The sequence below is a fragment of the Chrysochloris asiatica genome, unplaced genomic scaffold (assembly GCF_000296735.1).
Source record: "Chrysochloris asiatica unplaced genomic scaffold, ChrAsi1.0 scaffold00004, whole genome shotgun sequence".
Classification (NCBI taxonomy): domain Eukaryota; kingdom Metazoa; phylum Chordata; class Mammalia; order Afrosoricida; family Chrysochloridae; genus Chrysochloris; species Chrysochloris asiatica.
The window spans coordinates 15,511,840-15,538,755 of NW_006408522.1; the positions used below are offsets into that span (position 1 = coordinate 15,511,840).

General features: G+C 34.8%; 1 protein-coding gene across 1 annotated transcript in view; it reads left to right on the top strand.

The window, feature by feature from the left end:
- Positions 1-21,189, top strand: part of ZNF280D (zinc finger protein 280D) — a 123,932-nt gene extending 102,743 nt beyond the window's left edge. Inside the window, 4 exon segments of the mRNA XM_006831616.1 lie at positions 1,197-1,242; positions 15,938-15,993; positions 20,578-21,094; positions 21,097-21,189. Coding sequence (XP_006831679.1) covers positions 1,197-1,242; positions 15,938-15,993; positions 20,578-21,094; positions 21,097-21,189 — 712 coding nt within the window.
- The last annotated feature ends 5,727 nt before the right edge of the window (positions 21,190-26,916 follow it).

The following is a 26,916-nucleotide window of genomic DNA, read 5'->3' on the forward strand; positions in this document are numbered from 1 at the left end:
AAAAGTATCCCCAAACTACTTGACATTTGTTTGTTTGTTTTTTTCAAATTTTTATGCAAGTATTATTCATTGCAATTGTTTTGTAAATTATTATACTACCAACATTGTGATTCTACTAAAGAACAGATCTCTTTCCTGTTTGCAACTTTGTTATAATAACTAAAATAAATAACTTTACACAATTCAGTTATAGTAATATCCAGTAAAGCATTAGCATTTGAAAACTTAATATTTTAAATGTACCCTCAAAATGGGTAAAAAATGGGATTTTGCAACTCTTATTTTTCATTGACTAATCTTGACAGTAGTAGCTTTTTGGATGGTTGAAATTTCTGTCCTATGAGATGTCTCCATTTTCCCTCCATACAATTTAAGTCAGTATATTTGCTACTTATGTTATATATATTATTTATTAGAAATAGTTGTTAAGATTTCATAAAGTCATGAATCAATTAACTCTTAATTCATGATATTTCAGATTGGGTAACTATCCTACTTAAGCAAATTAAAATTGAGTTTAATACATAATATTAATATGTAAGGTTTAATCACCACTAGTTTCTAAAACAAAGATCCCTTGTAAGGGCTAGGTTTTATATGAAAATCTACTTTTTACAAGATTTTCTTTATGACATATATCATTGTATGTTACTAATATAAAAAAAATCTAACTTGTTAATGTTTTAATATGTTAGCTATAATTAGTATTTTTTAGAAATTATTTATAGTTAATATTTGAGCTGTGATTATTAAGGCTTATAAAAGAATATGTCCTTCAAATTTCTAAATCATTTCTATTACTTTACTGCCACCAGCGTGAGTATGTAATGTACATAAACCTAAAACCTGGTTGTATTTCTCAAAAATGAATAAATTTATTTTTTGGAATGGCTTACTAATGTATTGTGTATTTTGTTTAAATTGTACATAGCAGAGAGAACATTTCTTACATGATCTTGTTTAGACAAGGAAATAGGTGTTGTAAGTTTGTATTCATTAATTTAGTACATTTATTGACTACTGTTTGTTCTCATCTATTTTACTTTACTTTAAAATATCTATAGAGGTCATGCTATCATAGTGTAAAGTGTACACTATTTTAGATTTGTAATTTATTGTTAGCTTATAAAATTAAGAACTGTTTCACTTTATGTTATTTTAAACATAAAATAGTTAATATTTATTTTGTTTTCAAGAGTCAGAAATGAAGCTCCTCTTGAAGAACCACAACGTGTGTTGGAGGTAAATTTATGTTTTACTTCCTTCCTTAACAGTTTATACATTTGAAAGTATTGCTAGACAGGATTTTTTCAGAAATTTTAATTTCAACATGCATGCATAAATAACAGTTATTGGCATGATATCAGGAAGGAAAAAAATGGAGATGTTTGGACCACAAGGTCAGTTTGAATCCCAAGGTCTGTGATTCAAACCCCAAAACCACTCCTTGGAAACTCTACATAAGGTCGTTATGGGTCGGAACCAACTCAACAGCCCTTAACAACAATAACAATCCTAAGTAGAATTATAAGGTGTTTTTATTTTGACAAAAGCATCATATATTTCTCTTACCTAATATTTAGGGGTCCTGGTGTGGCAGGCACTGTAGGATAGGCTCTGAACTGCTAACCACAGCGTTGGTGGTTCAGACCTGCCAGCCATTCCTCAGAAACCCTATACAACATTGCTATGAGTTGGAACTGACTCAATGGCATGTAATCAACAACTATCATTTAGTTCAGCTAGTTAGTAATGGAGGTAAATTTATAATTTAAGCATTTAGCACATTGGAAAATTAATCTTTTCAAATGATTTAATTATTTGGAGCTTGTAAACTGTCAAAAGGTTTTAACTTTTAATTTTTAAAATAGAAATGGTTAGAATAAATTACATATGTTCCAGCTATCTTAAACAAGTATTCCTGAATATGACTCAGAATTATCATAAATATTATCTAGTGAACAATCCAAAAGATGGGTATAAAAACAGTTTTGCTCAAGTACTTACTTTCTTGATGTCAATTTATTTTGATATTATTTAATATTACTTCCCTCTCTCTGATTATTAAGGAGCCCTGGTAGCGTAGTGGGTTACAAGTTGGGCTGCTAACCCCAAGGTCAGCAGTTTGAATCTACCAGCTGCTCTGCAGGAGAAAAATGAAGCTTTCTGTTCCTGTAACGATTTACTGCCTCGGAAACCCTATAAATGGTCGCTATGAGTCAGAACCAACTCCACGGCACACCACCACCACCACCACCTCTGGTTATAGTGAACTGACGATAGGCAGATCCAACATTACTTCAGTTTGAAATAATCTTTGTGTCTGTACATTGACACCTAGGCAGAAGTAGCAGCCTTCTTCCCAGTGACTTTCTTTATACAACAGAAAATTCTTTTTTATTTTAAATGCAAATAAATGTCTTTAATAGCTACAGGACTTTTTTACTTTGTTTTTTCTTGAGTTGACTTTTGGTAGTTTGTGGTTTTTGAGGAATTGGTACAGTTCATCTAAGTTGCCAACTTTATGTGTATAGAGTTGTAGGATTCCTTTGAATGAATGTGGGGTCTGCAGTAATACCCTCTCTTGATACTGGTAATCTGTGTTTTGTTTTTTCCATTGTTGTCATATATTTTGCTTTAATATATGCTATAAAATAATAAATTGTTTTTTTGCTTTGAGAGTCAATTATCTTCTAGTGCAATTAAAGATTGAAAAATAAATTTTATATTTACTTCAATTTTATCAATTTCAGAGTTCATTTTTTAAATGTAGATCTTTGTTTTTGTCTAATATCACATTCGTTTTGCTTGATGTATCTCATGTTGCAGATTTACTGGTATTAATTCTTTTAGATTTTGTTTATTCTGAAAAAAATGTTCATTTTTGAAAGATGTTCTGGTGGGTATAGAATTTTGGGTTGACAGCCCTTTTTTTTTTCCACCCACAGTTTAAAGAAGTCATTTGATTGTTTCTGGCATACATATTTCCTGACACTATGCTCTGCAAAGTAATTCCTGTATTTGTTTCTGTGTGTGTAATGTTTTTCTGTATACATAATTGTTTTCCTATGGTTCCTTTGAAGATGTAACCATTATCTTCAGTTGTCACCAGTTTGAACATGATGTACCTTAAGTCTAACTTGATTATTTATCTTTTGTGTATTGATTTATGGCATTTATCCTGATTGCTGTTTTTTTGAGCCATTTTCTATCTTTAATTCTGAGATTCCAATTTGATGTATGTTAGACCATTTGATTATACAATCCCCTATTCTTGGATGCTGTGTTTTGTTTTCTATTCCCCATCTTTGCATTGATTCTTTGTTATAGTTCCTGACTCTCTTTTGAAATTTCCATTCTGTTCATGCATAATACCTCTTTTTCTACCAGGACATTTAACATATTAATCAAAGTGATTTTAAACTTCCTGTCTGATTCTTTTGGCATCTGGGGCATAACTGAGTCTGGTTCTTTTGATTGCTTACTTTCAAGACTGCTTTGTTTTTTTCTTGGGTTCTGTTGTGTCACAGTGTTTGGTTGAGAACAGAACATTGTGTGTAGGACTGAGATAAATAATATTTCTATCTTGAAATAGACACAGTGAGATTTTTGTCTCCATCTCTTAAGTAGTTGAGCTGGGGTGTGGTTTTATTGCTACAGTGATTACCTTCCATATACCACCAGCTTTAACTTTCTCTAGTATTTCCTTGCGTTTAGTTTGAGTCCCTGGCTAGCACAAAGGGATACTAGCTGGAAGGTTGGGAAGACAGGCTTGGTCATCTGCTTCTGAAAACCCTATAACGAAGTTCTGTTCTACACGCGTGGCTTGTCATGAGTTGGAATCAACTACACAGCAACTAACAACAGGGTGGAGTTGGATTGTTGGAGGGTTTTTCTCAATGTCCTTGCTTCACATTTGGCTTTAGATTGAGCCTCAACGAGTTTTACACTCTGCCTTCTTTCTTTTGGTGGAAAGTATAGTGATACTCTGTTATTCATGCTTAGCCTCAGTCTTAAACTATCTGTTTCTAGATTTTGAAGTAGGATTTTTGCTTTCCAGCCACAGTGGTCCCTGTATATGGAAGTGTAACAGGATTTGCCTTCTTCCTTATAAATATATAAAGAAATGAAATGAAGACATTTTATGAATCCATACCTTCATAACATCCATTAAACCTTTCTTGGTGTATTCTTATTTGACTAGAATAGATCATCCAACTTATTTATTAAATTTTATTCCAGGTGAACATATCTTACTAGTGTTGTTACATACTGCCTTCCCCAACACCCAAATTAACACATGCCTACACTCTAATCTGCTCCTCGGAAACCCTACTTATACAGGGTAGCTATGGGTCGGAACCACGTCTACAGCACTTCACAACAACAGCCCTCTAATCAGTGAATTATTCTGCCTTGCCTCCCTCCCCTAGTAACCTTCAAAGAATGTTTCTTTTAGTATGAAAACCTTGTCTTGACTTTTTATAATGGTATTCTCATACAATATTTGTCTTTTTGTGATTGACTAATTTCAGTATAATTTACGTTCTATAAAACAAGTGGTATGGTGTTCAAAAATTGAAGAGAAATATGAGCAGATATGGATCAGAATTACATGGAAGAGTTACAGATTTGGCTAGAAAGGCACAGTATCCCATGCTATGAGATACTTCACAGATACATTGTTATTCCTCATTGTTGCACAGTATTCCATTATGTATTTGTACCAAAGTGTATCTGTCCATTGTTGCACTGATGGGCATTTAGACAGACTCCATCATTTTGCTGCTGCGAATTGTGCTGTGATGAATACGGGTGTACATGTATCTACTTTTGTCACAGTTATTTTGGGGAGATAGAGGGATTTCTGGGTTAAAAGGAGCTCTGATAGTGTAGTGGTTATGAGTCTGGCTGCTAACCTCAAGGTCAGCAGTTCGAAACTACCAGCCATTCCACTGGAGAAAGATGAGGCTTTCTGCTCCCATAAAGACTTAAAGCCTCAGAAACCCTATGCAGGGTTGCTTATGAGTTGGAACCAACTCCACGGCATACCACCACCACAACCACCACAGTATTTCTATCTCCATGTTCCTGAAGAAGCACCATACTATTTTCCACATGGTTGCACCGTTTTACAATCCCATCAGCAGAGTCAAACTTTGATTTTCCTTTGATTTCCCTCTCCATTTTTGTGAAGTAATATAAGCTATTTAGTACATAAACCAAGTAAAGTAGCTAACGACAAGTGGTTGATGTTCAGAAATTAAAAGAGAAATGTGAGCAGATTTACAGGGGATCAGAATTATAGAAGACATGCTTGGCTAGAAAAATAAAATATTCCAGCTACTTAAAAATAATAATCAAGCCTCTAACATTGAAAGTGTTAGAACATATTTACCCTGAAATTCAGAATTAAAATAATTTTCTTTGAATTGTAGGAAAATAGTAAATGAAAGAAAATGTTAGAAATTTCAGAAACTCATGGATGAAAGTATGAGGGGAAAAAATACCATTTGAACTATAGTTTAATAATACTTTATTGTGGCTTCCTTTTAAATAGAGCATGGGCTCTATTTAAACCATTTAAATAGAGCATGGGCTCATCCAAGGTCAAGCTATAGGTTTTACTGACTCTATTTCACATGAAGGAAGACATCCAAAGTGCACTGAGTGAAAGACAAGGCTCCAGAAATGGATGGAATACAAACTGAAATGTTTCAGCTGATGCAGCACTGGTGCCCTCACTAGTCTATGCCAAGAATTTTGGCTAGCTGATTTAAGAAATCTATTTTTTTGACCATTTCAGAAAAAAAGGTGACCTAAAGGGATGTAGAAAACATTGAACAATATTATTGATATCACATGCAAGTAAAATTTGTTATTCTTGTTATGTGCTGTGGAGTCGGTTCCAACTCATAGCGACCTTGCATAGGATTTCTGAGGCTGTAAATCTTTACAGGAGCAGAAAGGCTCATCTTTCTCCCACGAAACAGCTTGTAATTTCAAACTGCTGACTGTATTAGCAGCCCAATTCATAACCACTACGCTGCCAGAGCTGAATATAATTCAAAAACATTGCAGCAATACATTGACAAGGAACTGCCACAAATTCAAGCCAGATTCAGAAGATTTACATGGAGCTAGGAATATCATTGCTGGCATCAGATGGATCTTGGTTGAAAGCAGAGAATAACAGAAATTTACTTACACTTAATTGATTATGCAAAGACGCTGAACTGTGTGGAACATAACAAACTATAGATAATATTATGAAGAATGGGTATTCGAGACACTTAATTGTATTCATAAGGAACCTGTACATAGACCAAGGGGCAGTCATTCAAACAGAACATGGGGTACTGAGTGGTTTAATTGAAATCAGAGAAAGTGTACTTCAGGGTTGTATCCTTTCACCATTCTTAATCTGTATATTAAGCAAATAGTCCAAGAAACTGGATTTTATGAAGAAGAACATGGCATCTGGATTGTAGGAACAACTGGAATATGCATATGATACAACCTTGCTTTGCGGAAAGTGAAGAAGCTTGTAATACTGATGGAGATCAAAGACTTCAGCATTCAGCCTCAGTATAAAGAAGACAAAAATCCTCAGAATAGGATGGGGTAAATAGCATCATGATAAATGGAGAGATGATTGAAGTTGTTACAGACTTCTTTTTGTTTGGATCAGTTAACACTATGGAAGCAACAGTCAGGAAATCAAATGACATGTTACATTAGATCTCCAAAATTAAAGTGTTAATGAGCAAAGATAACAGTGTGAAGACTAAGTTGTGCCTTACCCATGCCATGGTAATTTCAATCATCTCATATGCATGTGAATGCTAGCCAATCAATAAGAATAAGGAGGACCACAGAAGAATCGATGTATTAGAAGTATGGTGTTGACAAAGAATATTCAAAGTCCCATGGACTGCCAGAAAAGCAAACATATCTGTCTTGGAAGAAGTACAACCACAGTGCTCCTTAAAAGTGAGGACAGCAAGACTTCATCTCTCATACTTTGAACATAATGTCAGAATGGATCAGTCCAATGAGAAGGACATCAAGGAAGCAAATGAGAGGAAAACCCCAATGAGATAGATTAGCAGTAGCAGCAACAATGGGCTCAAACACAACATCAGAAATGAGAGTGGCACAGGACTGAGCAGTGTTTTGTTCTGTTTTGAGTCTACTACAACCAAAAATGGTAGTGATTTGTAATGATTTATTATTACAAAGAATAATTAGCTTATTTATTCCAAAGACTCATTGGCTTTGTTTTCCATGCATACTTCTTATCAGTAATACGAGGATAAGTCAAAAAGTATTGTTACCAAGGTTCCAATTCTTACATGCATGGATTTATCCAAACAAAACATTGTATACATGTCTAATGGATGGCTGCAAACAGATTCTCTTAGTAATAATGCACTTGTCATAGTCTCTCTAGGGTACCTTGTAAAATAGGATTTTTTTGTGCCATGGGGCAGGGAGAAACTATTTTGAGGTCAGGGTTGACATCGATTTTTAACAGAACTCAAGTAAGCCTTTATCTAAATCTTTGAAACCTTACAACAAGTTTACGTGAATATTGCTTCATATAAAATAACAGTTTTTAAATGGATCGAGCATTTTAACAAAGTTCCGGAAGACCAAAAAAGTGAGCCAAGAGTGGGAAGACGGTCAGCCTCCACAGATGAAGAAACTGTAGATGAAGTCCAGAAACTGGTGGAAAAAGACAATAGAATTAATGCATTTGCTAGTGGGGTCAGCCTTTTCAACAAACATTGTGGTCTCGGCAGTCTTTTACCTCAGTGGGTGCCAAAAGGTGTTGTTTGAAGATCAGCTAGCTCAAAGAGCTCCTCTATCAGTCTTTGAAGTAAAACTGAAGCTAATGAAGATGACTTTATGGAATGAATCATAACCAGGGATGAGTCATGGATTTACCAGTATGATTCAGAGACCAAGATCCAGTCAAAGCTGTGTCTTCCAAAGGGATCTACTGGGCTAGTTAAATTCAAGGTAGAATGGTCAGTTCCAGAGATTCTTGTGACTGCCTTTAGGATTCCAAAAGGGGGTAATCTTAATCAGTTTTCATAAAGGATAAAAGACAATCACGGATATTTATTATGAAGAAGAACTGCATTCAGAAAAAAGGCCAGGAAAGTTGTGTCTAGAAATTTTTTCTGTCTCTACAATGTACTTGCTTGTTCTTCAAGGGTAGCAAGGAATGTTTATGAGACTTTTGTTGGTAAACTTTACCCCATCCACTCCACAGCCCTGATCCCTTTAGACTTTTTTTTTTTCCTACTTTTTATTGTGATTGAGTGAAGGTTTACAGACAAGATAGTTTTACATTCGACAAACCATACACTTTGTTTCTTCTCAATGATTACATCCCCCTTCATGCAGCAACAGTTACCCTGCTTCCTCCCTGAGATTCCTATTTCCACTCCACCCGCTTTCCCATTCCTTCTCAACTTTGTGTTTTGATTTTGAATAATTGACAATTCTATCATTCATAGAGAGCACACCTTACTAGTGGTGGTGTCCCCTTTTATGCTTATTGCTTGGCTGAAAGTTGAAGCATAGTAAGGTATGCTGTCTCATCTTTTTGCTATTGTAAATAGTGTTGCAGTGAACATCAGTGAGCATCTTGTGTGTAACTCTTATTTCTGACTTACTATTGTTCCCCAAACTCAAAGAACACTTCAAAAGAACACTTTCTGAGTGCCTCAAGGATGCCAAAACTGCCATTTTTGTGTGATTTAAATTGAGAAGCCTAGAATTCTTCAGAGAAGGTTTAGAAGGATGGAAATACTACCTTGAGAAATATATTGACCTATGTGGAGAATATGCCTAGAAACAATAACTTAACATTTTGGTATTTTCATTCAATAAAGTTTCTTATGGTTTTAGAACAATACTTCTTTACTTACCCTTGTACAACTGAATCAAATATTTGCAACTTAAAAAAAGTATTTGAAAAGATTGTAAATTTTTAAGCAGATATTGTGATCACAAAAATTCATGTCTGATCATTATAGTTTTTAAAAATGGAAGTATTTTTCAAAGTAAATTCAAACAGTTTTGTAGTTTATGGTTTGTAGGTGATTGATTATATAAACAAAAATGGTTGGTGTGTTCGGTGTAAAAAGAATTTACTTTTTAGAGAATCACAAGAAATTATTGGAAGTCCAAATTCTGGAATGTTTGTAAATAAGCTAAACTTATAAGTAATTTGAACGGCAAGGTTGATGGTTCAAGCTCACCAGCTGCTCCTTGGAAACCCTATACATGGTCATGATGGCACTTAATAACAACAATTGTTGTTAAATGCCGTCGAGTCGGTTCCGACCCATAGCGACCCTGTACAGGGTTTCCGAGGGTGTAAATCTTTACGGGAGTAGAAACAACAACAATAGGACTTTATAATCTTATGGCTAATCATAAAAACGATGCTGTGTCATACTGTCTAATAAAATTCAAAACATGTATAAGCCTATTACCAAATCATGCTAAGTCTGAAATACTATTGAGAATAAAAAATACTTTTCCTTATATTTTGATTGTTCACCAGATAAGTCTATCATGAGTAAATGTATCAAATTACTAGAAATATTTATATTAAGAACAATTAGAAGAAAAAAATAATGAGATAGGATAAAACTAGAATAATATACAAGTGTGAGTCCACACTCTGGCTGTAGAATTTATTTTAATCAACTTTTTAAAAACACAAATATATCATTTTTTGACATAATCTTGCTTCTTAATACATGTCCATCTGTCAACAAGCCTTCATATTCCCTTATTAAAAAATGTTTTAGGCTGAGCTGCAAGCCACAAATGCACCGCTGACTTTGTTTCTTCATCGGAGGTGAATTTTCATCCTCAGAGGGTTGCTTTCAGTGGACCAAACGGTTCAAAGTCTAAAGGAGCAAGATCAGGACTATAGGGAGGATGCTTTAACGCCTCAAAACAAAGTTTTTACAGAGTTTCAACAGTGTGGGCCGAGGTGTTAGGACATGCATTTTCATGATAAATCACAACATCCTTGGATAGCAGTCCTCTGCGTTTAATTCAAAGTTGAGTCTTTAGCTCTTCAGTGAACATCTCACAGTAACAATCACTGTTGATTGTTGAGCATTATTCCTGATAGTGTTCCAATACTATCCCTTGAGAATCCAGAAAACTAAGCATCCATTTTCCAGCTGATGGTTCACTTTGGAACTTTTTCTTCGTTGGCGATTGAGGATGTTTCCATTCCGTACTCTGCCGTTTACTATAGGCTCATAGTGATGAGTCTTGTCTCATCACATGTCACAAATTTTTTAAAGAAACTTACCTTCCTTTGAGTATTGGTCCAAATTTTGCTTACAGATGTCCAAACATTTCTGTTTATGCACTTCTCATCTTGGACAAACTTTTTGAAAACCAAGTCTGTTGTGGATTATTTCATAGGCCAAACCATGTCTTATTTGCAAATGATTTGCCACATAATCCACTCTCACTTTCTATTTGGCAGAATCATTTCATGTGCATACTCAATGTTGGCATCTGCCATGGACTGGTGTTTTAATATAATTGGAGTGAGGATAATTTTTGAGTCATCCTTGTGTGTTTTATTCTCAAGAAAATTTAATAAAAAGAAAAAATTGTTCTTTCTATTAAAAAATACCCTTGGCCAGGAATATAATAATGGAACAAATACAGCAGATGTATACATGTGCAGTAATTATTTCTAAAAATAATTGTTAAATTTGTACCATCATCATAAACTTAGTCAAATATGCAAAAGTGTGCTTCCTTTGAATTCTAATGTGGTAGTATCTTCTGTGTTATACATGTACAATATATCCACATTTGATAATTCAATGAGCAGATGTGTTATTCTTACTTGTTCTATAAACCATATTAAAAATACATACAAATAGCTGATGGCAAAATAACAATCGATAATCAAATGCAATCAAGATACTTTTCACACGAATTAAAGCTATCCATCCACTATTAAAAGATATACTGTCACATAACAAAGTAAATTATTTTGAAATTAAAAATATATTTGTATAGATAACATTTTATGGAAATTAATTGTACCAAGTGGATAAAGCTAAGCTCTACCATCAGAAAATAAGATTTTCTCTTTGCTTATAATAAAAATAATTTTGGAGGTATGTTTGATGAATATAAAATTTTTGTAAGAAATGACTTCCTGAATCTGAATATAAGTGAAAAAGAAAAGCAGTTGAAAATGCATGTATCAAAATAAGTTTGGGGAAGTGTTTATTAAATAGAAATTAAGATTATTGATGCCCTAACTTCATGTTTGGAATGAAGATATGAGAAGTGAAATAAGATTTTTTTCAGATTTTAAAACCAGAGAAAAGTTATTTTTATAAATAAAATTAATTTACAGAAAGTAGCGATTGACTTGACTTTAAATACAATTTAGGTTCCACAGAAATTTTATATGAATTCATTTCAAACCACATACAATATCAATAATTTGTAACATGAAATCAGTATTGGGTTTGGATTCTCTAAAAATCACAAATTTTGTTTAGTGCAATCTTAATCAAATTCAAAGTGGTCTTGAAATTATTAAGCAAACCAGCCACAGTGTCATTCCATTCTGTAAAAGAAGTTTCAATAGGCTGAAGTTGAAACTATTTAAGATTGTTATTTGGTCTTGAGAAATAATCAAACAGGACAATTCTTCTGTTTTAAACAACAGAAGAAAATAGATTTTGAAATAGCTTGATTCCATTAAAATCAAGATAAATTCTAACTTTGGTATAAATAAAATAATTTAAACAAACTAGTGTTATGCTTTTCAGTTTGATATCTTTTCAATTTTGTCTTCTACTTTAATATTCTTGGATTAAAAAATTTGAATACATAAATCTTGTACATTGCATGCTACATTTTTTTTCTATCATTTGGCACAATGCTGATCTAGCATAGTTGCATCACAATTATTGTTTAAATCTGTAATTGATGACTTACCTGTCCTGGTGTGGCACTGTAGAATAAGCACTGGGCTGCTAACCACAAGGGCATAAGAATAAATGCAAATGAAAGTTCAAACCCACCAACAACTCCTTGGAAACCTAGTACAGGGTTGCTATGAGTCGGAGACAACTTGATGGCACTTAACAGCCTATGCTGAACCAGGAAGTATACTGTTTTCCTTTCCTATATTGCATTTTTTCTGTAGTGAAAATTTCCTTTTTAATTCCTTTGTTTAGTTTTCTCTGCACTTAATGCTGTGGGTTTTTTTTTAATGCACTTCATTTATTGTTTGGAGGTTTTCTGTACAAATACTCAGACACATCAATAACAATTTGTTAAGGTTCTTCGGAGTTCCTTTTTTTCAACTTCAATTTAAGCTAGTTATCTCCCCCACCCCCACCCCCCCAAAAAAAACCTGGTACATAGTTTGTAGTTTTGGGGCTTTTCATTGCCATTCTCTTGTTTTGCATGTTCTGTTTCCTGAGCTGTGAGTTTTCCTTTTCTTGCTTTATTCCACATTTTAATGAAACATGTCCTCTAATAGCAGTCTTGGAAGAGTTTGACCTTTTTTCAGACCTGGTATGCCTAAAACTACACAGGTATGTGTTGCCTAACATCCATGATACATTCTGTGAAATAGGACATTACGTGTTTTGGATGTTGTGCAAACATTCTATTACATGTAGTATACGAGAGGGCGTCAAAAAGTTTGTGGAAAATTCCTGTACATGTTTGTGTATATTTGATACACATGTCAAAGTAACCTCTATGCAAAATATTCTAGCTTTTAGTGACTGGAGTCTCAAGATTTGCAAACTTGTTCCTGTAATTGGCTGCCTCTGGGCTCCAAGCTCTCTTGGAATAGCCCCAGGGAGCCTGATAAGAATTGGATGCTCTAAGGATGGAACAGAGTTGCCAGGGTGGCTGGGCAGGGCACCATGAGCAGTAGCCATGGGAGCTGCCCCAGTCACAGCCAAGCTGTGGCTTTGCACATACCATAAAATAAACACTGGTCCTGCTTCCTTGAACTCTTCCAAGCAAGATCTTTCCCCCCCAGCCCATGGATGGTCACTCAGACATTGCCCGCACTGATGCATACTTGTGTTTACTTAGATAATACTTTGGCTGATGCACACAGAAACTATTTTCTCATGTTGTTTTGAAAGTTGTTTCACGATTTTCTTATATCCGATATTGCTTTAGATAACATTTGATGCCATTCTTGCCCTGGTTTGTATTTATTTTATCCTTTTGGAAATTTTTACATTTGTTCTGTCATGTTTTGAAATTTCATAATGATATGCTTTGCTCATTAGCCTTTTTTTATTCATTCAGCAGGCATCTCAGACATTCAGCAGGCCTTTTAAATTTGGAGATTGCTGTTTTGGGAAGTTTTCTTGCATTATATATATATGTATATTACCCCCAACACACACTTTTCTCTTTTTTTTTTTTTTTTTGAGGGGCAACTCTAGTTGCTCTGACATTAGCTCTCACTGTTCTAATTCTTTGCGGTGGTGGTGGGGGGGATGTTGTTTGTGTTTTTTTAAGAACTATGGATAGGAATTCTGGTGTGGATAAGCACTGCACTGTGAACCATGAGGTTGGCATTTCAGACCCACCAGCTGCTCCTTGGAAATCCTGTATAGTGTGGCTATGAATTGGAATTGACTTGATGTCACTTAGCAACAGCAAGCTAGGCCTAGGACTTCATTTAGTGTTAGAATTATGGTTAGGACTAGGAACCCTGATGACCTAGTCGGTTTATGCATTAGGTTGCAAACCGCAAGGTCAGCAATTTGAATCTTCAGGAGAAAGATGAGGTTTTCTGGTACACTAAAGATTTACAGCTTTGAAAACCCTCCACAAGGCCACTGTGAGTCAGAACCAACTCAACCGTACATAACAAGCATTAATGTTAGGTGTGTGGATTCGGCTAGTTTCAAGGCTACAGTTAGGTTTTTTGTTTTCTTAAAATCTACTTGATTCTCTTCAGTGTTTGTTGTTGGAACTGTATCTCTGGTTCTCTATTATCAGTCTTGTGGTTCTGTTTCCTTAGAATACCTCTATAACTGGACTTCAAGGTCAGTTTGAGCTCTAAGGTTGGTGGTTCTGGCTCACCAGCCGCTCCTTGAAAACTGTACAGTGTTGCTGTGACTCCGAACTGACTTGACGGCATTTAACAACAACAACGTATCTGGGATGAATGCATGTTAGTTTCACATTGGCTGTTGTTGATGTTCTGTCCAAAGAATTCCCTTTATAGTTTTTGTAAGGTTGGTCTGGTTTTTATTAATTCTTTAAATTTTTTTTATCTGAAAATGACCTAATATTACTGTCATATTTGATAAACAGTTTTGCTGGATATATAATTCTTAAACAGCTATACATATATGTCATTCCATTATCTTCTTGCCTGCATGGTTTCTGCTGAGAAATCAGAGCTTAGTCTTACTTAGTTCACCTTTATAGGTAACTTTTCATTTTTCCTGAGCTTCTCTCAGGATTCTTACCTGGTCTTTAGTTTTGAAAAGTTTGATTATAGTATGTCTTAGTGTTTTTCTTATAGGGCTCATCCTGGTTGGAGTTCATTCAATTTCTTGAATGGCTATCGTCTTGTTTTTCATGATGTTGTGGAAGTTTTCTTCCAATAATTCTTGGGCAATATTCTCTATGAGTTACTATGTGTATCTTCCTATGATAGGATTAAGGGTGTTGCATCCCACTCTTTTATTGACTTATCACATCAGGCCATATCATGAGGAATCATTACATAGTTGCCAAGCCAGAGAATCTTATCCCAACAAGCTCATACATATTTTTAGGGAGACACAATTCAATCCATGTCAGTGGCTAACAACTAAGCCTGGGATAAGCCTTCACTCCATTATTTAATGGGGTGTGCCATCTCATTTCTTAACAAAATCTCAAATTTTTATAGTGTCTTAATGAAATAATGTAGAGTTTTTAACTTCTTACCCATCATATGTGCTCAGTGCTTGGTAATTGTTATAAACTGGTAAGTTGTCATTCTGTTTCCTGAGATTTTATTGTATTCTTTCCCCTTATAAAACATCTGTAAAAGCAAAATATGACTTAGCTATAGGTTAATAGGAGTCCTGGTGTAGCACTGTAGATTAATGTGCTGGACTGCAAAGTCGACTTGAACTGAAAGGTTGGCGGTTCAAGCTCACCAGCAGCTCCTCAGAAGCCCTGTACAGGATCACTATGGGTCGGAACTGACTTGACAGCACTTAACAAAAGCAAGTAGTTTAATAGTGTTTGGATTTGACATTGGAAGTATTACGATGATCCCAAATATTAAGTCATAATTTCAGGATGTTGTATCTAAGTGACTGTACTTGGTTTGTTTATGTAAACTATTATAGTTGGATCTTGTCATTAAAATCAAAGTTGTAGTTTACTAGTTTTCTAGTAATGGTAATTATGGTCTATATTTGAAAAAGAAGCAAAAAGTAGTTATTGAAGTAAGTGGGTAACTGCTCCTTGACTCTCATTCAGAAGCTTTCGGTTAATACTGCAATCCTTATAGATATTTTAGAAAGAATTCTTAAAATCCTGAACAATAAGGATTGAGTACGTGCTGTTTTTGTTGTTGTTAAGTGTTGTCAAGTGGGTTCCGACACATGGTGACCCTATATAGGGTTTCCAAGGAGCAGCTGGTGAGTTTGAACCACCGACCTTGAGGTTTAAACTGATTTGTGGTCCACTGCTTATCCTACAGCATTATACCAAGTCTCTAGTACATACTTTAGATTAAGCGATTGTTTTTCCATTTCTTTGTTATATTAGATTGTATCCCTAAGTACCTCTTTATCCAGAAGATTTAGTATAATAAAAACTGTTTTCTTTGGTGTTAGACATGAATGTAAATGTAACTTATTCATCATTTCAGGAAATTTCAAGACATAATATGGCTGAAGGAGAATCTGAAACATCAAAATGTGAAAGGTAGGAACAAATGAATCTCTTAAATCTGAGTATATCCAATAACTTGAGCTGTGTTACTTTACAGGTAGTTTTCAAAGGAATACTTAAATTTTTATAAGTATTACTGCTTTTAATAATGGCTTTTAATTTAAAATGTGAATTTTTAATTGAACAAAAATGCACCTTTAGATCCTTAGGTTTTAAATTTTTTAGACAAGCAGTCATTCTTATTGTTACATTAAACTTTTGCTAGTAAACAGATTTTTGATGTCCTTATTAAAAACAGTTACAAAATGCAATAATGAAACAGTTATTGCAAATAGATCATCTTAGTATCTTTTAAATTTTTTAACTTTTTTTCAAAAAGCTGTAGAGCTAGTTTTGATGTGGAATCTCAACATGAAAGTTTCTTAATTACAGATTGATTAAATATATTCCTCACAACAGTAAGGAATCATAAGACATTACAATTAGTAAAAGAGAATCCCAACCTTCTAAAATAAAGATGTTTTGTTTTATAAGTAATTTCTCTTTTCTCTTTATGCTGTATAATTTACAGTAGATTACATATTAATCTATTGAGATTAATTGATCTATGACATTTAAAAAGCAAGTTCTAGAATAAGGCCTTATGATGTGTTTCTCAGACTTAACTAGTAAAGCTAACTAGCTTTTTCTGTACTTAGATCTTTTGTGGTGCTGTAGGTTAATGTGCTAGACTGCAAAGTCAGTTTGAACTACAAGGTCGGCTGTTAAACTCACCAGCTGCTATTTGGAAACCCTAGATAGGGTCATTATGGGTCGGAACCAGCTCAATGGCACTTAACAACAGCAACAAGTCCACTCAATATTTAACATTTTCTGTAAATTGTAGTTTACAATAAGATTAAAACAAAACTAAGAATTATAAATTGAAATTAAGAGGAAACTTTTTTTATACATTATTTCATAATTGGCTAGAAGACCTAAGATAAATGAGTTAAAAATCAAATTCTTTAAGAGTATTGAGGTGATTTGATAGAAAAATGTTAGTCTTATATAATAATAATAAGCAATTACAAAGTATTATGGATGCTATAATTCACTTACAGTAGTAGCAAAAGTGAGACATGTACAGAATCTAAATGAAAAGCAAAATTTTACTGAGAAAATAGTATATTAATAACTTGAATGATAGACCATTTTCCAAATTAATGACTATTTGGTTCAAAACCCCAATGAGATTTGGTTTGGAAGCTGAAGGTTAAATTAAGGTTCATATTTTCCCATTTATAAATATTACAAAAAAATGAAGTACCAACCATCTTTACCACATAGTACTCTTGACTTCTCATTAGGTTTCAACAGTTCATTATAGTGGCCACATAGAACTCAGTCACCATTCTTTCAGAAAATGCTCAGGGCACAGTTGTCCCAGTCAGGATAGCCTCTCCTCCCTCAGCAATGCCCACTGACAGGCCTATCTATCTCTGTCCAGCCAATGTTACAAAGCTCTTATAGAGCTGCTGATAAATGCCCATAGGATACACCACTCCACCATAAGCCTCAGACTGAAGGCAATCGGCTCCAGCTCTGTAAGTCACAAACCTAGCTTCCCCAATTAAGTGCCTAGAGTCACTCCACTGTACAAGCAAGCCTCCTGCCCAAAGTCACTCCGCTTCATGGCTGGGAAACCCACTGCTCCGTCTCCTGTTGGTTCTTGGCTCTGCTGCTGCTGCTCCTGTTACCCCTCTGGTGTCACAAGTTTCTGCCTCTGGGTCAGGGAGGTTCAGTGCACAGGGATCTCAGGGTCCAAAGGGTGCCCTCCACTCCTGGCTCTTCTTTAATACTAGTGAGAGTCCCATTGTTTTGCTTCTGGGATGGCTCATTTTAAACTTGGCAGGATAATATTGACCAATCCCCTCCTTAGATTTCCAAGTGTTTACAGTCACAAGCCTGTTAACAATCACTCACATGTGAATCATATAATCCATCAGCATCTTTCCTCACCTTTGGTAATCCTGGTGTGGTGCTGTAAGGTGAGCACTGAACTGTTAACCACAAGGTTGGCGACTCAGACCCAGTGGCCACTCCTCAGAAACCCATATAGGGTACCATCATTATCCATCAGCACTTAACAGCGAAGCCAACACAGCGGCACTTCACAACAAAAACATTGGTAGAAGGAACATTAGATAATTTTCTGTACCACAAATATCATAACTTCTTTAATTATTCTGTCATTGACTATTAGGTTGTTACTTTAGTCACTATTTTAAATATTATTTTATGAGCATCATTGTGCAAATATCTTACATTGTTAAACCACTAAGCTTATGGGGGAGAGTAGCAGAATATGAGGGATACCTTCTACTAGATAATGAAGTATACTCTTAATTGTTAAGATTGTGTGATAGTGACCAAGAATAAAGACAGAGCAGTAGAATGAAGTAAATAGCAGGAATTGTTGTTGTTAAGTGCCATCGAGACAAAGCAGCTTATAAATACAGTGATTTAATAAATCACATATGACCATTTGATAATGTTTCTGAGATATTTGGGCAATTCTTTGGAGAAAAGTCTAAATTCCAAATGTATTAAATATAAGAAAGATGGTATGTGTAATGTTTAAATTTATTTTTAGTAATATAAACATGGTGTGGCACTGTGGGTTAATGTGTCAGACAACAAAGTCATTTGAACTGCAAGGTTGGCGGTTCAAGCTCACCAGCTGCTCCTTGGAAACCCTATACAGGGTTGCTATGGGTCGGAATCAACTCGATGGCACTTAACAACAACAACAACAATAGTTAAATTTAAAGGGTTGCTATGAGCTGGAACTTGACAGCGCTTAACAACAACAACAAAGCAAGACTGGGAGTGCTATGGCTCCATATGATAAGCACTGGACTGAGAACCATAGAGTTCACAGTTCAAGCCGACCAGCCACCCACGGGAGAAAGATGAAGCTTTTTGTGCCCACTAAGATTTAAAACCAGAAACCAGATACAAGGTCGATGTGAGTCGGAATCAACAACACAAGCTAGATAAAAGGCTGGAGGTACTCTTAGAAATTTGTTTCTAATGTTTTAGAATTTATAAAAAAAAATTTTTGTCAACACTCAAGTACATCCTCCCACATAACTAAATACACACACACACATACACACAAGTGGCTTCAAAATTTTTCTGGAAAAATGCCATCATCTTTTGATTCCATTTTTCCAAGAACTTTTTGACACCCCTCATATATTAATGCACACACACAAACACACCTACATATATATGTCTATGTTTATAGTTAAATACATTTTGACCATTTTTTTAAAATTAAGCTATTAATAGGGAAATGTTTGTGGTTTGCATAAATGTATTCTAATCATAAAAACAATATATAAATAATAGATAATTTTCACATATATTACTTATATGAAATACAGTTTTAAAAAATGTTGTTATAGTTATGTGCCCTCCAGTTGGTTCCTACTCATAGTGACCCTGTGTAGGGCTTCTGAGGAATGGCTGATGTGTTTGAACTACCAGCATTGTAGTTGCTAGTCCAGTGCTTACCCTCAGTACCACAATCAGGCTCAGAACATGTGCAGTTTAAAAACAGACAAGATACTTGAATAGATGAAGACTGATAACTAGGAATAAAACCCGTTCATAAATTACCCAGGTTTATTTATTTATTTACTTTTAAGTTTTTATTATGAATTGAGTGAAAGTTTACAGGGCAAATTATCAGTTTTACACTCAACAAATTATACACTTTTTTCATTACAATGATTATAATCCCCTCCATCTACCATCAAATAACAGGATTTCTCTCTGTTCACTTTAGCTCTTTTTTTTTTTTTTTTTTTAAACACTCAGGCATATATAATAATTTATACCACCAAATGGCACATTCTGCAAGCCAGCTCTTAGTCCCCTTTCCATGAATCTAGGGGCCTTAGCTGCTCCCTCTTTCCATGTCCCCATCTCTGCCTCCATCTCTGGTGTTGTTGCTTCTCTGGATAAGGTCCTGCATCCCTCGTATACTTTTCTCCCTTGATGGCACTAAGTCCTCTGTCTGGACTGTAAGATTAACTACTTCCCTGTTTTTGTTACAAAACTTCTACCTTTACAATTGTGACAGTCGAAATTAGTCATGATAATAATTACTCACTATTGAATCATAAGAATCTTATCCCCATCTCTGTAACCAGACCCATCTAGACAAGACGACAGCTATTCAATGGGGACTCTTTCTTTCCCCCCATACTCTTAAACTAAACTCCCTCTTGAAAGCTTGTAAGCCAGTCACTTTGTGCCTTTATCGCCCCCTCATTTTAGGTATCCAATGTCTAAGTTGCCCGTCCCTATCTACTCCCCAGGTTTAATTTTAATATGACTTGGAGTTTCTCACTCTATTATTGTCTAAGAGTATGTCTCCTCGAAAGTGGTTTTAATGTCATGGGAAAGACTGTGGACCTGTGTTGGTTTATTTTCTTTTTTTGTTGTTGTTAGACAAGTATGCCTTGACATCTTTTACTTCTTAGAGCAAGTGCTTCTTTTGATTGTGTCCAAATACATTGTATTAAGAAGGAATAGATAATAAATGGCTTTTTTTTTCCCCCCCAGTAAACAAGATATTGTTTCACCAAAGGAATTGAAAACTAGATGTGGTGCAAGTTCAGTTGAAGCCTCCTCAGTAACAAAATGTGAAGAAAGTATAACAGTTTCATGTAAGAAAAATGATGCCTGTCTTACAGACCTAGCAGCTGGCTCCAAGAAAATCTTCAGTTGTGATTCAAATATTGATGAAGATAACATGGAAAAGGAAAAACAGAAAGAACTTGTTTCTCAGATGTGCCAAAGTTCTGAAAACATAATTTCATGTGATCAGATTAAAGATATCAACTCCAGTGAAGCTAGGGTTTCTTCTAAGAATAGAAAAGATTTGCGGTTAACTTCAGGGGATGTTAGAATTGATCAGTTTTTGAGAAAAAGAGATGAATCTGAATCTGCTAGTTCTGATGTTAGTGAGCAAGGCAGTGTTCATTTGGAACCTTTGACTCCATCAGAGGTACTTGAATATGAAGCCACAGAAATCTTTCAGAAAGGTAGTGGTGACTCTTCAGCCAAGACTGATGAAGTCTAGTGTTTGATCAAACAGATGATGTTCCTAGAGGAAATCTCCCGAACACAACAGAGGCAACAGTAGACCTGGCAGATGAAGAAGGAAGAAGTTAAAATTTATTTCTCGTTTTAAGTTTTAGTGTACCTGCGGTAAAACCATTTTGGAACAGTGCTATCAGATGAGCTCAGTGGTGCTGTTGGAGAGTTAAGAAATAGACACATTTGAGGGAGGTCATTCATACACTCTACCTTTATGTTCAACCAGATAATTGAATAAATCAGTTCATCAGTAATAGCACTATTAGTATGGCTTTCAAAGAAGTTCTTTAAGAAAATGAGTAAGATTTCAGTGATGGTTAAATTTGCAATTGAAGTCTCATTTTAATAGTTAGTTTCCAAGAAAATAGGACTTAGTTGCCAACTTGAATTGAATTTTAACAATATTGTATTCGTTAAGTCTTTGAAACTTCCAGAGTCCTAAAGTAAAAATCCTTATCACCTATATAACCATTTCAATTAATTTAAAGAAGATTTAGAGGTCTACCTTTTGGGAATCATTTATTTAAAATAATGGCAGATTGGCATTAAGAAAGACTTTATATTGAGTATAATGCTGGCATATGGAGCATGCTCCGAGTGCTGTTTTGATCTAAAGAGACTTTGGGTGACATAAACTTAATTTTGGATTTAATATAACGTTCCAGACTGTCTAAAGCATGTAAACAGAATATTTGAAAATCTGTACCTCCATACAAGTGTTAGCCTGCCAGGCTGTAAGCTTAAACTTTCAGTGAAAGTGAAATTATTAAAATATAAATTTATATATGTGCTTTTTTTTTTTTTTGTCAGTGTAAGCTGTGCAGAAATCCCTTGATATATACCCATTGTATAAACCCATTGTTGAAATGCCTTTAGCTGTTATGCTTTTAACATTGTTTTAATGATCTTCATTATAAATAAACCCACAAACCTGGTCTGGAAGCCAAACCAAAGTCTGGTGTAATGTAAAAACAGTAAAGCAGTAAACAGAACTTGTTTAGCTATGTTTAAACTACCTTTCTTTCATTGTAAAATGTAAATTTCAAATGGGACCAAAAGCAGTGATGTAAAAATTGTTTGGGGAAATTTAGCCTAATTTATCTGTAAGATGGCTGCTAAATTCAATTTTTTTTTTTTTTATCATCTAGGAAATAATAGATCATAGAAATGAATAAGGTGAATAACAGTAGTTCGCTTTGAAGTACTAATAAACTTAATTAAAATGCTGCATTTTTCTTAAAATATGCTTTTAATTCTTAAATTTGTTTCACTGAATGTTAATTGTTTTAAACAGCTATTAAAACTGCTGTAAATAGTAGATTTTCAGTAAAATATTTACAATAAAAATCGGTCTGAATAATTTTGTTTTCATATCACTGCTTGAGTCAGATGATCTTTGGTACCTTTAGAAATTATACACTTGTTCTAAGGAATGTTGAAATTAGTAGTGAGATTTTATTATAAATTCTTTGTTATGTGGTTTATTTTATATTAGGCCTTAAAATATAGTGGTTGATACTGCTGATATATATATAGCAGATAAATTTGATTTATAGGTTCTTAGACTTCAAGCAAAGTATAATTTACAGTTTTCTATCTGATCTGAAATTTACAGAGATTAAATCAACAACATATTATTGAATTATTTTCTTTAAAGTCTTCAAATATATATACATTTTTGTTTTGAAGGAGGGGGCAAGCATTTTCATGTTCTTATTCATAAGAAAAGATCTGGAGAGAAAGACCAATTAGTTGTCACTTTATTGAAACACAAGTCTATAGCAGGGAAGATTTTTGAAATATTTCTAAACCTTACAAGAGCAGTAAGTATGAAAGAGTCTGTCCAAATCTCAGTTCAGTTGTCTTCACACATCAATTTACACTATAAAACCATAGAACTTGGGCCAAATAATGACACTCTAATCCCTTTTGAGCTGTGGGAAATTCCTTCTCCTTCTCCCATATAAGCCATTAAGAGTAGTGATATTCAAAACAGTTGAACAGACATAAGTCCCTCATTGAGAAAATCTCACAATGAAAAAATTAAATCGTACTTGAACTCAGTATTATGTTTGGTAACATATTTGGTTTACATTCTCACACACTCTGTTTTTCACCAATCAAGAACACAAATTTGGGTATACAAACCAAGTTTTGAGTAGCAGTACTTCAGATAGTAAATAATAATTACTATGGGAGTCCTGATGTGGCACTGTAGAATAAGCAGTGGACTGCTTACCTCAAGGTAATAGGTTCAGACTCACCAGCCGTTCCTCACAAACACTATTCTCAGGGTCACTGAGTCACTTAACAACAACAACAAAATAGGCCATGTGTTACAATTACTCAAGTCTGCCTTATACATGGAAGCAGCCATAGATAATAAGTAAACGAGTGGAAATGTGTTCCAATAAAGCCTTATCTCCAAAAGCAGGTGGTTGGCTGGATTGGCCCAGGGCCCTTAGTGTGCCTACTCCTGCTTTAGAGTCCTTAGACCCCTTTGATATGAAAATGAAAGTCAGTAGTTATTGACCTAAGAACTACCAAGAAGCCTCAGTTCATTAATAGTTTCCTGCATCTGAAAATAGAATTATGGAGACTTAGAAGTAAAGTTCAATGACATTAAGAAGAATTACATTTGTGTTTGTAGGATGTACTTTTAGCATATTGAAAATATTAATATATATATATTTATGTTATTTCTTTACCTTTGCATTTGGCCCATGCTTTAGGGAGTAAATTGGATTTTTTTTTCACCCCATAAGTAGTTTAAGAACTATTCTAAGAGCTTGTGAGAAGGAACTGAAAGTATAAATTACCCTGTTAGGGCTATAAGTAAAGAGAAAGCATACAAGTAAAAAGATGAGGGTAGATCATTTACAATCTTCTATATGATGCAACTTGAGGCATAATAATTAGCATGTTACTGATTTATTTTCTTTAAAGTCATCTAATATATTTTGTTGTTAAGTGTTGTCGAGTCGATTCTGATCATTGCAACCTTGTATAGGGTTTCCCAGGAGCTGCTAGTGGGTTTGAACTGTGGATATTGTGATTAGCATTCCAGTGCTTATCCTATAGTGTCACAGTAGGACCCCTGGATAGTTATCGTGGTGATGTGCCGTGGAGTCTGTTCCAACTCACAGCGACCCTGCACAGGGTTTCTGAGCCTGTAAATCTTTACCAGAGCAGAAAGCCTCATCTTTCTCCCGCAGAACAGCTGGTAGTTTTGAACTGCTGACCTTTAGGTTCGCAGCCCAATTCATAGCCACTACGCTATACAAGGAGCTCTGGTAGCGTAAAGGTTACAAATCGGGCTGCGAACCTTAAGATCAGCGGTTCGAAACTACCAGCTGCTCCGCGGGAGAAAGATGAGGCTTTCTACTCCCGTAAAGATTTACACCCTCGGAAACCCTGTACAGGGTCGCTATGGGTCGGAACCGATTCGACGGCACTTAACAACAACAGCAACAACACGCTATACAAAGCCAAAATTCTAACCAAATTTTGTCTGATTCTACTTTTCTACCATATCTATAGTTCTCAGAATTTATATTGAATTCCCCCTTTTAAAATAAAATCTTTTTTGCAAATTATCATTCCAATGATAGTAGTAATTGCAATTTTATTACACTAAAACTAGAATAATTATGGGTACCCAAATTTTGTTTTGGTATCCATTTCATACAAACTAGTTTTATTGTAATAAATAACCAAGGACTTTTTAACCTCAAGAAAAGGAATCTAGTGATCTCTTTTTTTACTAGAAATGGACTTTATTAGAGGAGCTCATGAATAATTTTATTAATAGGAAAGCATGTATTTTAAAAGATTAGTAATTAAAGAAGTTTTTACATCAATTGCATTTTTGTAGACTTATGTTATGACCATTCTTTTTCATTAAAATTGTTATTCCTAAAGCGTTAATTTCAAGAGAAATAGGACTTGCATATAGATACTAAAAGAGGATTATATGCATTTCATTTTTACTAGTTGGTGGTGGTGGTTATGTGCCGTGGAGAAGGAACGGAGTCATAGTGACCTTATACAGAGCTTCCGAGACTATAAATCTTGACAGGAGCAGCAAATCTCATCTTTCTCCTGCAGAACAGCTAGTAGTTTCCAAATGCTGACCTTAAAGTTCGCAGCCCAATTCATAATCACTATGTTACCAGAGCTCCTGTTTACTATAACATTAATACTTGTTTATTGTTATCTTTATCAGATAAGAAGTGAAACACTAATTTACGTAACTCCAGTTGTTGGTTGTTAGGTGCCCTCGAGTAGGTTCCCAGGCATAGAAGAGAGAAAAAAATACTACTTACTTTTTATTGCAATGTATCGACATTCATGTAGACAAAATGAGTAGTCAGGTAACTTTTCTAAAAATCATGGATGACTACATTGTATTTTCAGGTGGAAAGATTCAGATTAAGAGCTATTTCATGCAAAATCCTCGTGGGGACATCCATACCCTCAAAGGTTGTATCATCCAGGGTGAAATTACTTTTACAGTTAATGAAAGCTAATGTTTCACTGCTTGTTAGAAGTCTTTTAAATTCAACTTCATTGTCTAAAAGAATATATCTCTCTCACTGCTCTTCGAGTCTATTTCAATTAATTGCAACCACATAGGACAGAATAGAACTGTTTCATAGTGTTCCTGAGATTTTACCTTTACAGGAGCAGATAGCCTCATCCTTCTCTTGTGGAGTGGCTGGTGGGTTTGAACCATCATTCTTGAGCTTAGCAGGCCAACACTTAATCTACTGTGCCACCAGAGCACCTTGCTAAAAGAAGATACTAACCATAGTTCAGCCTTCATTGGTTACATAGTGTGTCATCAATATGAAGATTACTGGGCCAAGTTATAAATGAAATTGTAGCTCAGATGTTAATGATGAATGATTGCTAAGTATTGATTGATCATAGATGTTACCTTGGATTTTATTTCCTGAAAATGCCTCTTGTACATCTGGGGTCATTTGGCTGTTACAGGTACTCCAACCTCTTCTGTGTATGTATGTGTGTGTGAATTGAGTAAATGTTTACAGACCAGATCATCAACTTTATATTCAACAAATCATACATTTTGTTTCATCTCAGTGATTACAATCCTCTTCATGCAACAACAGCTAGTTCTGGTCTCAGAGTTGTGGAGACTCACATGTTCCATTAGTCCATTGGACTAACTGATTCAAAGCCTCTTCAATTCTCCCACACATGGAGAGACCAATAGATGCACCTTAGATGGCTGCTCATGAGCTTCCAAGATACCAGACACTACTCACTCAAGCAGGATGTTGAACATTGATTTTGTGGACTGTTATACCAATTGACCATGGTGGCAGGAGATATGATCCTGTGTCCCCAGACCCGTCAACTCATCGCCTTAATTTAAATCATTTTACCTGCTGTATGCAAGGTTGTTTTGAACCACAAGGTTGGTTTGAACCGCAAGGTTGACAAGCTCACCAGTCGCTCCTTGGAAAACCTATACAGGGTCACTATGAGCTGGAACAGACTCACTGGCACTCAACAACAACAACAACATGCTCCACTACATTCATATTTATGTTTTCAGGAAACATAAATACTCATGTACAAGTATTTTCTTTAAAACATTTATTTGTGAGATATATAAATACACATATATGTATCAAAAACAAGTAAAAAAAATTTCTGTACTCGCTGTAGAATTTATTTAAATCAACTTTTAGAAAAGACAAATATATCAGTTTTTTTACATAATCTCATTGATTTTCAATACACTTTGTCCACTTGTCAACAAGGTTTAGTATA